The 17,939-nt window shown below is 35.0% G+C and overlaps 1 protein-coding gene across 2 annotated transcripts; it reads right to left on the reverse strand.

Annotated features, from left to right (window-relative positions):
• Positions 1-43: 43 nt before the first annotated feature.
• Positions 44-17,678, reverse strand: LOC144967193 (rRNA methyltransferase 1, mitochondrial-like). Of its 2 annotated transcripts, none has more exons than XM_078904125.1 (11): positions 17,563-17,678; positions 13,893-14,040; positions 13,489-13,634; positions 12,794-12,903; positions 6,991-7,055; positions 5,513-5,558; positions 4,717-4,796; positions 3,243-3,345; positions 2,677-2,806; positions 1,586-1,708; positions 44-100 (listed from the first exon to the last, which is right to left on the reverse strand). In XM_078904125.1, exons 1-11 carry the CDS (start codon positions 17,645-17,647, stop codon positions 54-56), a joined length of 1,083 nt encoding a protein of 360 aa, XP_078760251.1. In that variant the 5' UTR covers positions 17,648-17,678; the 3' UTR covers positions 44-53. The 2 variants fall into 2 exon arrangements, with proteins under 2 accessions (XP_078760251.1, XP_078760250.1); XM_078904124.1 differs by lacking the exon at positions 44-100 and adding an exon at positions 387-582.
• Between the last annotated feature and the right edge of the window lie 261 nt (positions 17,679-17,939).

Here is a 17,939-nt window from a genome sequence, read left to right on the forward strand (position 1 = left end):
ATAACTACAACAAACAAACAAAAAAAACAATGAAGAAAAATAATGTGAATTCATTAAGAAGACTTTAATTTTGACATCTGTAACCAATGCAGAAAGATACCTGAGGGAAAATAAGAGAACCAAATCAGAGTAATAATGAACGAAAAGTAATCTAATAACATACAACTCTTTTACTTATTTATAAATATACAAAGACTTATATTATTATGGATTTTGTAAATCTAGTCCAGAGGCTACCAAGACTGCATAATTAAGTTAATCAGAGCATATAAATGGGAAAAGGAAAAACACATGTATACATACAAGGGTAGATTAAAATGTCTTTATGCCGCTTTTGTATTTTCACAACTGTAATAGATACGAAATTCACAAAGGTATCAAAACAAAGCTTAGTTTATGTCCTTTCCGTTAATCATTTTAATTTTCAGCATATTCAGCATTCCCTCAGAGCTGCCAATAATGCACCAATTATTGCCTTCCGTCAAAAAGAAATTCACGTGCAAACTTCGACACCATCGAGTCACCTCTGCTTGCATCTCGCCATGACTGCCAAAATTTGCTCCCTTGAGGTGCCTCTTAAATCTTAAGAGAAGGAAAAAATCGCTTGGAGGTAAATAGGAACTGTACATAGGGTTCTACGACTTCAATACATTTGTGAGGGCATACCTGGTATCCAATGAGCACATACCTTTCTGTAACCAAGGATTTCTCGAATTATATATCCAAATCTTCCCTATGAAATTCCAAGGCTTTGTAAGATGTATGATTGTTTTATCAGACAATTTGTCTATTTGTTCTTGATTTGCTTCGCTCAATGCAGTTTGTGGATGACCACTGCGAGCCTGCTAATCAATGTTGGTGGAGACAGCATCATTTCCATTAAAGCAATTAACCCACTTTTGAACTGTGCGGAAACCAACATATGAGTCACTATAAACACATTTCAGCCATTTATTAACATTTCAGGGTTCACATCTCTTTTCAGTAAGGAACTCGGTCATAGCCCACGTTTATTTCAACTGACATACTGTTTTAATAAGGGTTTTTTTAAATAGGTCAAAATCAAGAAATAGCAACTACACAAAATTTGGTGACCTAATAGAAGAATAAATTACACAAATTCTGATGTATAATTTATACTGTTGAGTTCAATAAAATTGGAGATATTCAATGGGTGTCAAGACTTTTCAGTCAAGCCTAGTATATTCATACAAGTCAAAGTGATACTCCTAGAAGCTGTGGACTATAAAAAGTAATAAACAAAAAATAAATATAACAACTTCGAAAAAGAACAAAATACCAAACACAGAATGTTTCGGGCTCAAAACCTTTCTTCAGCCAACAACAAAAAGCATAAGTACATTACTAAATGAACCATATTGAAGCAGAGAAATATTCTGTATGGGGATTAAGTTTATTTAGTAATGTATTTGTTTTTATTGGGGTTTTTTTTATGTTGTTGGCTAAATAAGGGTTTGAGCCAGAATTGTTCCATGTTTAGTATTTTGTTCTTTTTTGAAGTTGTTATAATCAGTTTTGTTCATATAAATTTATACAAATCTTAGTTGCAAGTATGATTACATACCTGTTGCAACAGACACATTAAGAGAGTCAATTTCCTTCTGGTAACCAATCTGGTGACTTTGAATGTACAATCTGATATCACACAACCTAGCAATATCATTGCTTAGACCTGTTCCTTCATTTCCTGAAATAAAAAAGCTTATTAAATCAAATTTTCTACTACATTAAAAAATATTCACCATTTCACTTTTCTGGAGCATATGTATTTTTAAAGGGATATAACTACGATGTAAAAGGAGTAGAGGTGGCTGACTGGTTAAGGCATTGCATTGTAACTGTAACTCTGAAGATTACTAATCCCCAATTTGCTCACTTGCAACCCCAAGGGTGACTCCTGTTGACATCAGATGTTAGTTTGATGAATCATCTCATGGAATGCCTAGCCAATGGCATCTGCCATGCTTAAGTGCGTATTTTTTAACATGATGGAAACAAGAGTCATCTATGTTTCCCAAGTAAGTCAGTCAATCATGTGTCATCAATCTCGCACAAAGAAAATCTTAAAGGAATGCTTCAATAAGATTCTAAGCTATTTTTGACAAATCATAACATATTAAATTATCTACTTGGTCATCTCCCCTGCCCCTCTCCTAAAATGAACAGTGATTTTGATTTTACAAACAATATGTGGGACGATTACATGCCTTTATTTTGCATCCCTGGTCAAAAGAGCTTTCCAGCATTCAATATAAAATTCTAATTTAACACATCAGTCAACTACCATTTTCCTTCTTTAAAACATTTATTTAGCCAATTAAATGGGCAGTAAAAGACAGTAACCAAATTTGTTGAATAGAACTTAAAATTTGTGTTGTTTTAGAACCCCTTATAATTGGAGGAGTTTGATCATGCTACACTTACGTAGGTCTACAATCATCAAGGCAAGGTGATTTCAGTTGATAAAATGTTTATAAAAAGTCAGTTCGTTGATATTGACCATGAATACTTATCTATTACAATTAGACAGAAGAAGATGAGGTGAAAGAGGAGGTGGAGGAACAGGAGGAGGAGGAGTAAAATAGTCAGAGGAAAAGGAAAGGCGGATGAGTATCAGTAAAGTAGCAGAAATCGTAGACTTATACAGACATTTACCTAGGACAAGTAAGGAAGGTCTTGACAAAGTGAAATTTTGAAGTGCAACACATTTTGTATCATCATCATTGTCACTGCCTGTCGGTGGACTGTGAGTTCCAAGAACCATTCCATTATGAGATTTCCACCACTACAAGTAAGCAAATTTATAAAACAATCAAAGGTGAACATAAGCTTTAGTTATGATATTAAGGAATATATATCATGTACACAATTAACTGATCTGGTTCGTATGAATGATTTAACTTTAATATGTGAATGAGTGATAGCAAATTGATTAAAAGAGATAAAAATGAAAATAAACGATCTCAAAAAATGTTTTGTTTTGTAAAATTGAAAAATTGAAAACGAAAGCAAAAAGATCAAACTGTAGAAAACATGCAAAATGATGGTCAAGTGGATAAGGTGTTGAATTTCAATACTGGAGACTTGAACAAGAAATGTATCCCCTATTGCTGACTTTAGGGTACTGCGCTGCAACTGATGCCTATACCTATTTATTCCCCTCATTTATCCTTTGCAATAACTACACTTTTTTTGTCAACAAAGAACAATGCGAATCTTACCTGACAAAAAGACTCTACTGATATATCCTGTGGTAGCTTCAATAAGTCTATGACTTCTAGGACTCCTGAACTTGCCTTGCTTACGACTGGACTCAATTTACAACTGCAGGTACATGTAAAGTAAAAATTTATGTTTTGCAATGCAAGTGAAAATTAAAAAAGAGAAAAAAAAACAAACCTGGAGCTTTAAAGGAATGATAGTATGATAGGGTAAGTTTGACACAGTAAATAGATTTTCAATCTGCTGATGATCTGGTCCATTTGTCAAATGTACACGACTGCATCCAAATGAATATCACTGATTTTAAGAGAGAGTATCAGAGAGGTGGTCTTAAAAAAAAATTGAAAAAAAAAAGAAAGAAAATATCAAGACAATGAGCAACATAATAAAAAGGAGAGATCATGAACTGGAAGATAAATTTAGATACTTTGGAAGCTATATTGACAGATCGATGGAATGACATTGATATAACAAAAAATAAATCATATTTGCATTCAAATTGTAAATTTATAACTAAAAGGCATCAAAGCTTAATGAAAAAAATGGATAATTCAGAGTACTCAAATCAAGAACAATTTTTTTTTTCAGATGCTAAAAAAAAAAGATAGCGACAAAATTTTCCAATTACACACAAATAATTCCTATTCTATATAAAGAATTCCTCTATGGCTGTACTGTAAGGCACATGGTGCTGGAGTTTAACCAGCGTTTTTATATCTTCAAGCAGACAGCAACAATTGCTTGTTATCCTTTGGATGGGAGACTAAACTAATTTATCACTAAGACATTTTTCTGCCAAATATAATAAACCAAGCTACCCAATCATTGCTTGATTAGACTGCGATAATAAAAAAAAGCCTTTACTTGTGAGTCGAGTCAATTGAGTTATTGAGACACCCTTTGCCAATATATGCTTGAGAGCAATCAAGAGGATTAAATGATTTGCTGAAGTTACAAATGGAGACATTTGTTTAAGAATGAGGTACAGGAAAGATAAAAATTAATCAGAAAATAGGTAAAAGAAGATGGCAATGGTTAGGGCATAGCTTACACTAACTACCATTTTCCACTTGTACTGGGTTGGTATAAGTTGGAACCCAGAGAAAATCAGAAAGAGGGAAGATCACTATTGTCTGAGGGTAAAGATTTGGTTGGTGAATTACTAAGCGCAATTAAAACTTGAGTGTTAGAGCGGCCTGTTCATGGTAGAAAGGAGGAAAGGTAGATGGTTTGTACATACTCTGGTTTTAGTGACTATTATCAAATATACACTTTAAAAAATATATTAAGAACTTACAAGAGAAAAAAAACAACAACAACAAAACTTCCCGACCCCCTCCTCCCCCCCCCCCCCCCCCCCCCCCCAAAAAAAAAAAAGAAACAAAAACAAATAAAATAAAAATAACACACAGAAAAACCTTGCAAGCAATATCATACAAATAACTGTCAGATTTGGATAAATATTGCAATCACCTGTTATCCTTTGGTACAAGCACTCTTTCTATTCCCAAAAAGAAACTGGACCGTAATATTGCACCAAAGTTCATTGGATCCTTTTATCAAAATGGAATAAAAAATAAAATATTCAAATCAACCTCAATATACGAGGGTGAGTCAAAATGTAATAGGACAAATCTCCTACTAAATTCATTTCTTTTTCATGTGACGTCATATTTGGCTCAATTAATTGAACTTACTTATGTACTCTTTAAACCAAAAGTTAAAAATGTTAATTCTGTCAAATTGTGCCAAAGTTATGATAGCAACAGAAAGCTGTCATTGAACTTCTTGTTTGAAGAAGAAACCTGGAGCAACATTTTTAAATGCATTGATAAAGTCTATAAAATTCTAGCATTTTGTAGAGGTGGTGTTTTAGGTGGGTTGAACCTGAGTCGAAGAGACAATCATTAGAATGGTGACACCCCACTTCCCCAAAGACCAAAAGCTTCAAAGCTGAGAAAATTATGCCAACAGCGTTTTGGGACAATAGGTGTAATCCTTGATGATTTCCTACCATAAAGTATTCAATATTTATATAGAACTTTAAAAGTGATTTTCTAAGCAAACCGTTGTCGAAAGATAATGAATATAAATGTTTCTAGCTTTGTCCCCAATAAGGATATGTGTCCCAAAAAATGTAAACTTTATTTCAATTTGGGAAAAGAAGTGTATTCATAAACAGTTGAGAATAATTTTTTTAAAAATAATTTTTAAAAAATAAAAAATCATCATGTGGCACTTTCTCTCAAGCCACCACACATTCCATCACCTGGATATTGTGAAGCAGCAGCCAAAGAGGCGGGTCTTGTGAATTCCTGTCAGAAGATATCAAAATGATGATGATGAATTAGTCACTGGATGCCGTTGGCCCTAATGTAGGCAATCAATGCATTATTGTGACTAACTAATTGGTTGTAAGGAGCAAGTAATCAAAATCTTATATACATAAGAAAAAGAAGAAGAAAAAAAAAAGACTTAAACTCAAGCCATACACTCCATATTGTTAATTGCAGACAATTGCTTCGACAGCCCGAGTGGCTTGCCAAATGATTCATATCATCTTAGCAACAAAATAGACAGCATAACGTGACAATGACTTATTGTGTTATCACCCTGTCATAGTGAGTATGTTTCCCAAAGAAAATTAAATTATTGTTGTTCTTATCAACTTTTTAATCATTTATTACTATTTTAAAAATATTTCTATCTGACTTTTAGTGTATTGATACAATTAATATTTTACGATAGCACAAGTTACACTTTATAAAATGGAGAATATGCTTTTAAATAATACCAACCATTACAAAATGTTATTATGTCAAAGTGATATTGAAAATTGAATTTATGGTATAAAAAAACAAACATGAAACTATAGTTAAGTTTAAATGTTTTATTGAAAAGAGTTGATAGTTCCATAAAGTAGATAAACCCAAAATTTCGTATTTCTTACTAATTCAACTTTTTTGTCACTTTATGGTATTTGTTTTACTTTTTTTTTTTTTTTTGTTGCTTTAGGTCTCTTCCAACACAATTGAGGTTATATGAGAGACCGCTGAAACAAAAAAAACAAGCAATCTAACAAAAATAGTACAAATGTAAATCAAAATCATAACCTAAAGATATAAGCTAAATTATAAATAACCAAGAACAAACAGGCAGAAGATTTACAGAAAAAAAATATCCCCTGTCAAAAATACAATCACAAACCAAAGAAGCAGGATAGGCTAGTAAAGAGAAGAAGAAGCGACATCACTATCGGATCGTAGACCCATGCGAACATCATAGGTATATGATTCAAGGGTGATGCTCCCATCCAACCACCTGCTTGTTTTACTTTGATGACATACTATATCGTATTGAGGCAGTGGGTTACAAATGGTTTTAGTTATCCATTCTACTTGAGATGCAAAGATCTGATGACAATAATGATCATAATAATAATAATCACAAAAAATACTGTTGTTGATAATAATACCAATAAATAGCACTTATTATAGGGCTTAATTATAGCTAAACAGGCACTAAGCGCTTCACATTGACATCAATTGAAATAAACAATGCATTAACAAACAGGTCATTAATTGATTACATTTGATTACCTTTGATGATGATGATGATGATGATGATGATGATAATGATGATGATAATGATGATGATGATAATGATGATGATGATGATAATGATGATGATGAGATGATGATGATAATGATGATGATGACGTTTCCCTTCATAAAACTGTTCACTTACATGTCAGGTACAATACTTCTATCCCAGGACATACAAGATAGTTCCTCAGCATCTAAACATATACCCTGTCAAATAAATATCAATTTACATCATTGATAGTGATAGTACAGTGAGAAAAGCACAGCACTTGAATATATTTGGAAATATTATTGAAATATAGATTATTATAAGCATAACTGTTTTCATTGTTAATAAGCTTTATAAAAGGTCACAGACACTATCCAACTTAATAATGCCTTTTCCACGACTATATGATTTTTAAACAAACAAAAAAAAACCCAAAAAAACAAAAAAAAAACACCAATTCCATCCATTGTTTTCAGTTTCCCAAATACTTGAATGTGAGTCTGTGATATTTTCATAACAATCATTCAAGTTTGGAAGAGCTGATTTAGTAAGAAATTTTAAAAATTTATTCGCCATTATAAAGATTTATGAGGGATAGGAGCAACCATGGGTTCTTTCCCTGCATGATGTAAGGCAAATGTTTTCTTTATAACAAGAGCTAGATAGCGGGAATTGCTGAAAGGGAATAAATGAAAAGATGATCCTGCAAAATGCTTCTCCAATTGATATTTGATAAATTGATTTAAAAATAGCACAATTTAAACAGCTCAATTGGTAAAACATTAACATCATCAAGGCAAGACATCCCTTATTTATTTGATAAAAGGTTAGTTCAACTTTGCATTTAAGTCATCAAAAAGAAATAAAATTTTATGAGAACGACCAGTATTTTATGCTAAAAACTACAAAATGATTTTAATGTTATTGGAAATGACCTACGCTAAAAAAAATAAGCATGGTTTTCCAATCAAAAGAAAGGTTAAAATGAAAATGAAATAAAAATAATAACACAATTAGTGTACGATGTTATTCATACAAATATTGATTTTTCTTAACATTAACATGTACATTCCTTCTTAAACTTTATTTATTTCCATTGCAAAGATGCAAAAGCCACAGAAAAGTCAAACATTTTCAATATTGAAACTAATCATTGAGTGTTGTGACATGAAGGATGTTGGAAAATTTACATTTGTAACCAAATGTCTCAAAATGGGATTATGGCAGAGTGATCCAAATTCAAAAAGTTAAAATTAAATGATGAGAAATGTGAAATTTTACTTTTTATTACTTAAAAAAAACAAACTATTTATATTGCCTTCAATTCAGTAGAACGTATAAATGTAATCCAATTCTCACATTTTCACTATGTTTCACATTTTTAGCATCTACTTCATTCTGACTTATTACCATTTTGAGGCGCTTAGTCACATTTCATTGACCTTATCTCACATTTCTCAAAAACTATCTGGACAGGTGAGATCGGTTTTGACAAACTATCTAACTCTAACCATGATCTAGACTTCAATTGAAGGTTCATGAGAAACAGTAAGAGAGTACTAAAAAAAAATGCTATAACTGTCATGTGTTGAGGGTAGATTCTCTATGTATCCACCTTCCAAGTTAATACTGGTATGTCACAAGTAACTACTAATTAAAATTTAGGTGAAGTGATACTAAGCTGCTAGCAGCTGTGGACTGTAAAAAGTAATGTACAAAAATGAATAGAACAGCTTTGTAAGAGAAGAAAATACCAAACATAGAACATTGGACTCAAAACCCTTCTTCAGCCAATTAAAAAAAAGATAAAAAACTTAATAAAAACATGAACGCATCGCTTAAAATCCAGACAGATGGCGGATAAATATTTGGCTCAGCTGTCAGCAAGTAAAGGGATCTTGAAAACTTTTACTTGCCGACAGGCGTGGTAAGTATTTCTCTGCTGTCTGTCCGGATTTTAAGAGAGGTATTAATGATTTTGTTATTGGCTAAGAAGAGTTTTGAGCCTGAAACGGTCCATACTTGATATTTAGTTCTTTTTTGTAGCTGTTATATTCATTTTTGTTCATTAAATTTCTGTGAAGTAAACTTTCACAGGGACATTTTTGATGATTACCAGACAACGACATATGAACTAGCAAAGAGTAACAACTTTCTTGACATCTTTAAATGTATTATTGCATGATTTATCTCCAAAATGAAATCAAACTGAGCATTCCAGTAAAGACATGATTGAATGTAAAACGTGAACAATTTTTTCTTCATAAAAACTTAATACACAAAAATATAATAAAATAATAATAATAATAATAAGCAGATTTATATATCGCCTTTCGTCGAAACCTCAAAGCGCTTAAAAAGAAAAAGAAGTACTTCAGAGCCATGAGGCCCATGGAGCTGGAGTTTATCCCGGTTTCTATATTGTGAAACGAACTTAGCAATTGCTTGCTATCTTTTGGATAGGATGCTCATCATCATTGCCTTTTTCACCCTGGGTCAGGGTATAGGCCACAGACAAACAGTTTCCATCCTTCTCTATCCTGAGCCAACTTTTTTATCTCATTCCAGGTCTTACCACTTCTCTGTATATCAGCTTCTTTAATTCTTCTCCATGTTCCTCGTGGCCTTCCCCTTGATCTTCTGCCCTGAGGGTTCCAGTCCAATACTTTCTTTGTTATAGTTGAGTCATTCTTTCTAAGCGTGTGTCCAATCCACCTCCATCGTCTTCTTCCTATATCCTCTCCCACTGGTTTCTGCTGTGTTCCTTTCCATACTTCTTCATTTTTTATTCTATCCATCCATTTTATTCTGAGTAGCTTACGCATGCACCTGTTTACGAAAATCTGTACCCTCCTTATACATGCCTGTGATGCGTTCCAAGTTTCACATCCATACAGTAGGACAGACTTCACGTTTGAGTTGAAAAGTCTTAGCTTTAGTTGAAGGGAGATATCTTTAGTTCTCCAAACTCTGTTCAAAGATGTGAATGCAGCCTGTGCCTTTCCTATTCGTGCTTTCACCTCTGCTTCCGTGCCTCCATCCTTGTCAATTATACTTCCGAGATAGCAGAAAGTGTCTATATCTTCGAGTTCCTGATCTTTTACTTTGATCTGCTCCCTTTGACGCGTACCTATCCTCAAGACCTTTGACTTTGCAGGGTGAATTCTTAGACCAATTGATTCCGAGAGGCTGTTTATAATTGTGGTTTTTGCTTGCATCTGGTCCTGGGTGTGGGACAAAAGAGCCAGATCATCTGCAAAATCCAGATCATCCAACTGTGTCCAGGGGGTCCACTGTATCCCATTTCTTCTCCCTTTGGAGGTTTCCTTCATTAGCCAATCCATGGCAAGGATGAACAGGAATGGTGAGAGCAAGCATCCCTGCTTGACACCAGTCTTAATTTCAAAGCTGTCAGTAAGCTGATCTTCATGTACAACCCTGCAACTTGATCCTTCATACATTTCCTTAATGAGGTTTACTATCTTTTCAGGGAGTCCATAATGTGCCAAAATTTTCCACAATGTTGCTCTGTCAATACTGTCGAAAGCCTTCTCGTAATCCAGAAAGTTGACAATAAGAGGAGAGTTCCATTCTATAGACTGTTCCACTATGACTCGCAGAGAGGCAATCTGGTCGGTGGTTGAACGGTTTTTCCGAAAACCTGCCTGTTCGTCCCGCAGTTTAGCATCTGTTGCATTCTTAATTCTCTCTAAAATAATACGGTTGAAAACCTTTCCTGGGATAGAAAGAAGAGTGATGCCTCGATAATTATTACAATTACTGAGGTCCCCTTTCTTTGGAAGCTTGATAAGATGTCCTTCCTTCCAATCCTTTGGGAATATCCCGTCATTCCAGATTCTCTCAAATAGTGGGTGCAGGGCCTGAGCATTTCTTTCCGCATCAACTTTTAGAGCCTCCGGTGGAATCTGGTCTGGTCCAGCAGCTTTCCCCCTTTTCATCTTGTTAATGGCACCCACAATCTCTGCTATCGATGGTGGATCACAGCTAATTGGTAGCTCATTCCTTGCAGGCAAAATTTCTGGCTGGTTGTCTGGTGGTGGTCTGTTCAGAAGGCAGTTGAAATGTTCCCTCCATCGTTCAGATTGAGCCTCTTTTCCAAAAATAGTTTTCCCATCTTTGTCTTTGACTGGTACCTCTGGTTTCCCATATTTTCCAGCAAGTGTCTTGGTAGTTTGATAAAGGATTCTCATGTGTCCTCCAGTCGCTGCTGCTTCTGCTTTCTCTGCAAGTCTGTTCATGAATGCTTCCTTGTCTTTCTTCACAGATCTTTTGACTTCCTTAGCTATGGCTCGATACTGCTCTTGTGCATCCAGTCTTGAAGCCCTTGTTCGCTTGCATTCACTTGTTCCTTCCTTGTTCTCCTCTTTTCAATAAGGTCCAAGGTGGTTGGACTTATCCATTCTTTATGTTCCGATTTCTTTACCCCCAATACCTCGTGGCAAGTTGTTATGTAGACTTCCTTGATCTTTGCCCAATGTGACTCTACATCTATGTCCTCCTCGAGCTCAGTAAGAGGTTGGAATCTATTACTCAATTGTAGTTTGAATTCCTCATTCTTTTCCCCATCAAGTGCATTCACCTCGAATTTTCTTCTTGTATGTGATCTGGCTCCGTGTTTTCTGAGTCGGAGCTTAAGCTTTGCCAATAGCAGGTGGTGGTCTGATCCAACATCTGCCCCTCTCCGTACTGTCACATCTTCCAATGAACGTCTGAATCTACGAGAGATACAAAAATGATCAATCTGATTCTCTGTCACACCATCTGGTGAGACCCAAGTTGCTTTGTGGATCCTCTTATGGGGGAACACTGATCCTCCAATCACCAAACTGTTGAATGCACAGAAATTTGCAAATCTCTCACCATTATCATTCATTTCTCCCATGCCATGGCGTCCCATGATACCTTCATAGCCTACGTTATCCTGTCCCACTTTTGCATTAGCATCTCCCATCAATATGTTGATGTCTTTCCTTGGCAACTTGTCAATGACTTGTTGTAGCAGACCATAAAATGTATCTTTGTCCTCATCTGTTGCATCATTTGTTGGGGCATAGATCTGTACAATGTTGATGCTGATCTTCTTACTCCGTGTTGTAAAGGACGCCATGATGATCCTTTCTCCGCATTGTTCCCATCCTCTCAGTGACTTCTGGGCAAACTTGCTTAGAATTATTCCTACTCCCTGTGTATGAATCCCGTCCCCTCTCCCTGAATATAAAATCTTCTCCCCAGACTTGAGGTGTTTCTGTCCGGATTGTATCCAGTGGGTTTCGCTTACTCCAAGTATATGCAGCCTGTATCTTCTCATCTCAGTCACAACTTGAGAGCTTTTTCCTGCTTCATACATGGTGCGAACATTCCACGACGCAATTCGAAGCTGCTTGTTTGGCGAAGACTTCATCGGGTCAGCAGAGTCCTTTCGGCTTTGTCTGTTGTCCTTCATAAATTCTGTAATTCCAGAAACTCTTCGGTCGCCCAAGCTAAAAAAAGGATTTAGTTTGTCTGTCTGTGTTTCTGTAACGGTTTGAGTTTAACGGAAAGGGGTGTTAACCCTTTGCCAACCCCCAACCTGGAGGACCAGGTGACTCAAAGATGGGGGAATCACACACCATTAGTCGCCTTTTACGACACGCTGGCTTGGCGTTGGGCTATTCTTGACCCTCTCAGTTGAGGGACCCCGGACACCACACGGGGTGGATAGGATGCTAGTCTATCGCAAAATACTTTCCACCAGATCTAATAGATCCAGCTACCCAATCACTGCTGGGTGGACAGAGGGATCAGAAAAATTCTCGACTGCTCCCGGGATCAACCTTGGTCCCTTTGCGTGTGAAGCGAGTGCTCTACCAATTGAGCTATCGGGACCCCCAGACATAATCAAACCATTCACGTATATACAGACACAGTGGGATAATCTTTAAAGCCAGTCTATTACCTGATGGGGTCTGTTTCCCGATAATGCATCTAAATCGCGTTTGCTTACAAACTTAATAGGAATCTCATTTTCAGAGGCAAGGTGTATAATCTGATTTTGCATTGGATGTTCTGAAAGAAAAAAGACAGAAACTCTTTAATTTAACCACACATTTAACAATGAAGGGGCATGTATGCCTTATCGTCAACAAAAGATTTGAGTTTAAACCTAAATAAATTAAAACTGGTTTTAAATTGGTCCAGGCTGGTTAGAAAAGTAAAGGAAACCTTGAGCATGTATTGTTCATTCCTATTTTGCAACAAAAGGGATGATAAATCATGAAAGTTGTGAGATTGACTCTTTTTCTTGAAACAAATGACAATGATTTAATTTATTATAATTTAATAATTGTTTACATTACATTTCAGATTAATGATACACTGATGTGTAAATCTAGGGTGAATTTAAAACAAAAACTTTTACATGGAGAAAACTATCGTACCAAATGCCCAATTAAACCTTTTAGTAAAAAATGGTACAGATCATTCAAACTACCTTGGATTTTGTTTCATAGAAGAAGAGGTGCATGTGCTGGAATGGGACAACAGATAAACAATTTCCCTAATTGGGAAAAAAGTCATGATGTAGATGTAGAAACTAGTTTCATAAATGAATCCTTATCAACAACATATAAAATCGTCTGATGACAAACTTACCTTTTCTTGATCCTTTGCCATATTTTTCATGAATGTGCAAGCAGTAAATTGTATTCCTTCTTTTGGCTGTGAGAGCAAGATAAACCGGGTGAAGACCAAAAAGTAATTCGCCATTTACATCTGGATGCCATTTATGTCCTTTTGACCTTAAAGTTGAAGTTAAGTATATAAAATCATAAATCTCAAGGGTTTCCTTAAATTAATAAATCATATTCTTGTAAAACAGAGGAGACTTTAGAAAAAAATCCTAGACTATGCAAATTTTACAAATTATGATTTTACTTTGACATCAATGAATTATATGGAACATGTTCAAATGTAAGCAAGGATTAGTATTTTAGCTCATTGTTTGTAACATCACCAATGATATGTCTCACTTAATAATTCTGAATTCATTCACTTACGTCCTGGTGCGAGATTTACCCTTTCCTGGGAGACCGTAGTTGTAGCCGGGCAACCCCTCAACATATGAGGTCTGTAAAGGACTGGAACTGTTACTGAATGTTTGTTGTTGGCTTAGAAAATGCTGCCACAACTGATAAGGGTTGCATTCTGTCAGCCAAATGAAATAAGAAAAGAGTCAGAAATAGATTGGGACTAGGTTAACATTTTTTTAAAAGCTAGATTCTCGGACATAATATTATATACAAACCTAAACACTTTTGATTGGGGCCTTTCAATAAAAATCAAGTTTTGAAGTGACAGTGTAAAATCTTACTGTTCATTCTAAATTCAGATAGTTGTGCCGTCTTGATCAGTCAGTATTTCAGACTAAATAGTATGCTGATGATGATGCTCAAGATAATATATATATATATATATATATATATATATATATATATATATATATATATATATATATATATATATATATATATATATATATATATATAATATATATATATATATATATATATATATATATATAAAGACCAATTGAAAAGTCACTGATGGAGGACAACATGGGCAAATTAATTATTAACCCCAACGACATTTCAAATGGTTTTTTTAAATTTTAGAAAATAAAATTTCAAGATAACAAAACGACATAGGTTAGCTCATTGGAGGGAGATCCACGACACATCATTTAAACCTATCACACCACGAGAAGTAAGAAATGCTTTTAAAAGTCTAAAGAACAACAGAGCACCAGGCGAACTACTAAAATATGGACCACCCCTATTAGATGAACATACAGCGGACATCTTCAATCAAACGTTCGAACATCACCAGCACATGGATATCAATAAAGGGGAGTTGCTATCGATACAAAAGCCAGGAAAAACGAAAGGACCTCCAAAGAATTTGAGACCAATTACACTACTTAATACAATTAGAAAATCACTCTCCCTGATCACACTGAATAGAATTAGAACATCTGTTGAAAATTATTTGAATACAGTCAAAGCAGATTAAGTATGGAGAGAAGTACTGCAGATGTAGTTTGGACCCACAAATGGCTTGCTACCAAAATCCAAAATAGAAATAGTTATAACTGGAATAGATGTAATCGCCAATCCTTGTTAAAGAATATGAAAATGAAGGGAATAGTTCTGGAAGATGAAGATAGTTTAATCCGATTCCTTATAATTGAAACCTGGATAACGACCAAAATAATCGGTGCCTCAGATTTAATTCATTCCATGGCAACATCAGAACACCACAAGGAGACAGTTAGAGCCCTGTTTTATTTTATCAATTACCTAGAAAATACTTAAAAGATGTACATAAATATGTACCTTCAACCCAATTACGTTTTGAAAACTAACTCCCCATGGAAATTGCATATGCAGACGACATTGGCTTATTGGTAAAAAACTTCCAAAAAGCTTTACAAAAACACCATCTGTATGTTAACACTGACAAAACAGATGTAACATTACTGTCAAGGAAGAAAGATGGACGGAGAGCCACGAAAAAAGTAGGATCACTAATAGAAGACAAGGAAGACGTAGAAATAAGAAAAAGTTTATCGACCGTTGCACTAAACAAATTATTATATATATGGATTAGAAAAGATAAAATTTAAAAATCCACTAAAATCAAATTATACACAACCCTTGTAAAATCTGTGTTTATATATAATAACTGTGGAACATGGGCACTGACCGGAATCAAGAGCAAAGATTACACAGATTCAATAAAAAACAACTTAAAAGAGTCCTGAATATACGATACCCCACAAAAATAAGCAATAAAAAACTGCATGAAAAATGCAATGAAAGAAACTTATACATTTAAATCCTGTAGGCAAGATGGCAGCTTTTTTGGCATATACTCAGAAGAGATGAAAATATACCACCTAATAAAGCCATGAATACTTTTTTCACCCTATCTGGACACAAGAAATATAAAGGCAGACAACCCACGTCAATTCACACTGTCCAGAGAGAAAAAAAAAGAGAGAGAGAGAGAGAGAGAGAGAGAGAGAGAGAGAGAGAGAGAGAGAGAGAGAGACAGAGAGAGAGAGGGAGAGAGAGAGAGAGAGAGAGAGAGAGAGACAGACAGAGAGAGAGAGACAGAGAGAGAGAGGGAGGGAGAGAGAGAGAGAGAGAGAGAGAGAGAGAGAGAGAGAGAGAGAGAGAGAGAGAGAGAGAGAGAGAGAGAGAGAGAGAGAGGAGATCGTACTTTGAAAAAAAAATTGAAAAAAAATTAAAACTCTCTCTTTATTTTATTTTTTTGGTAATATTCTCCTTCATCCGTCACATTGATATTGGGTTTAAGGTATGATCTAAAAAAAAAAAAAATTTATATTAATCTTCTTCATCTGGAACACTGGTACTGGTAGTATCGGGTTAAGGTCAGATTTTTAAAAAGTATTTTTTTTCATCATCAAATTCAAAATGGCACGTTTAAAACCTGGTTACATTTTTGGTTGCATGAAAATACTTTTAGTCTTGGAACACTTTAGACAATCTGGCCATTGTCTCTGTGTAAACAAAGAAAAATGGCGGTGGGGACCTCACTCCTTTACAAATGCCTTAAACTGGATGACAAAATCCATAAAAGGCAGGGAGGCCTTCGAAAGCTCCTTGTGCTAAGGGAAACAACTCAAATATTCCCTCAACTAACCCTAGGAAAAAATAAAACCTAATACCTTTAATTAACCCTAATGTGAAAAACAAACACCCTAGCACATTTACTCTAAGTCTAAGACTTAATGACTAACCCTAATTTTTAAAAAAATCATCTGACCTCCAGCTGGGAGGCCTTCCGAAAACTCCTACATCCCCAGTATTAAAGTTCTAGTAAGGGGTTTGGGAGAGGAGAAACTTTTTTCATAATGTAATAATAATTTTTAAAAGTCTCCCTGGATGGGGTTCCTGACCTCCCATAGTGGGCAAGGGGGGGGGGGGGGGTACATACTGTGACTGTGTCTTCTATCCTGTTTTCCAACATGCATTCTGTCTTTGTCTTGGAATGTGATTACTTGGTTTTGTCCTGGCCCTGGCTGGAGTCCTAGCTGGGAGGGAAACAGTCAAATGCATAGAGTTATTGTTTTGGGAGATGATATTTTTTTCGTTGTAAATCATCTCTCTGTTATGTATTATTATATTTGTTATTTTGAATTTATCGTAAGCATTTGAGTGTATTCCTCTTTGTTGGATTTTGTGCTTGTGTCCTGATGAGACTTATACTTATAGGTGATCTCAAACTAAGTACATTGGTGGTATGCTCTTGGAATCTATATCTGATCCCTATATGTTCCCAGTTCCCCTATGTCTTACTTTTTCTTGGAGGTGTAATTCTAGACCTTTTTCCTATCCCATTTTCTCCCTTTTTACTGGCGCTGATATAAACTAAATGTCTTGCATTGCAAGCACCGTAAAACCTTAAAAACAAAAAACATAAAAGTCTCCACCCTCCCAAAACCCCTACTAAAACATTCTAAAAAAAGTTTCCCCAAACCCCCAACTAGAACATTAAATAATACTGGGGATGTTGATGTAGGAGCTTTCGGAAGATTTGTTTTTAAATGACAAAAGATCCATGGTGAGAATAAAAATTGAAAGAAATGCTAGCGCGAGGAGCTTTCGGAAGACCTCCACCATAAAATGTTTCCTGAGTTATTACCAACAAAACGATGCTGTAAATTACTGTGAAAAATTTTATTTGACTTGAGAAACGAAAGCCGCAAGTAGAATAAGGGAGCTGCCATGTTTTATGAGCTACGTGTATGATTACATAAATCTAATAAAGCAGCAACTCTCCCGTGGCCTGTATTTGTACAAAGTCTTCTTTATTATTTTTTAGAAGATTGGCTTTAACTAAAGCTATATCTATAATTGCTTGAAAATATTTTTTTAAGTTCAGGTATTTCCTGGGTAAACACTCTCTAATTTTCTTTCTTTTTTTTTTTTTTTTTTTTTTTTTTTTTTAACTTTTGACTATCCGGCTCGCAAAAGATGTTTTAAGATTTAAATGTCGAGAATCACGTAAATAGTATGGCA

The sequence above is a fragment of the Berghia stephanieae genome, chromosome 3, assembly GCF_034508935.2.
Source record: "Berghia stephanieae isolate SIO BIC M18660-M18661 chromosome 3, UCSD_Bste_1.3, whole genome shotgun sequence".
NCBI lineage: Eukaryota > Metazoa > Mollusca > Gastropoda > Nudibranchia > Aeolidiidae > Berghia > Berghia stephanieae.

What these genes read in the sequence shown, in the direction of transcription:
- LOC144967193 (XM_078904124.1), bottom strand. Translation starts at nt 17,647, where the DNA reads ATGGCAGCTCCCTTATTCTACTTGCGGCTTTCGTTTCTCAAGTCAAAT. An exon ending in AGAAGTATTGTACCTGACAT is followed by an intron (nt 5,559 to 6,990) that starts GTAAGTGAACAG and finishes ATCTTCTGACAG; the next exon opens with GAATTCACAAGACCCGCCTC. An exon ending in ACCTTCCTTACTTGTCCTAG is followed by an intron (nt 1,709 to 2,676) that starts GTAAATGTCTGT and finishes TTTTTATTTCAG; the next exon opens with GAAATGAAGGAACAGGTCTA.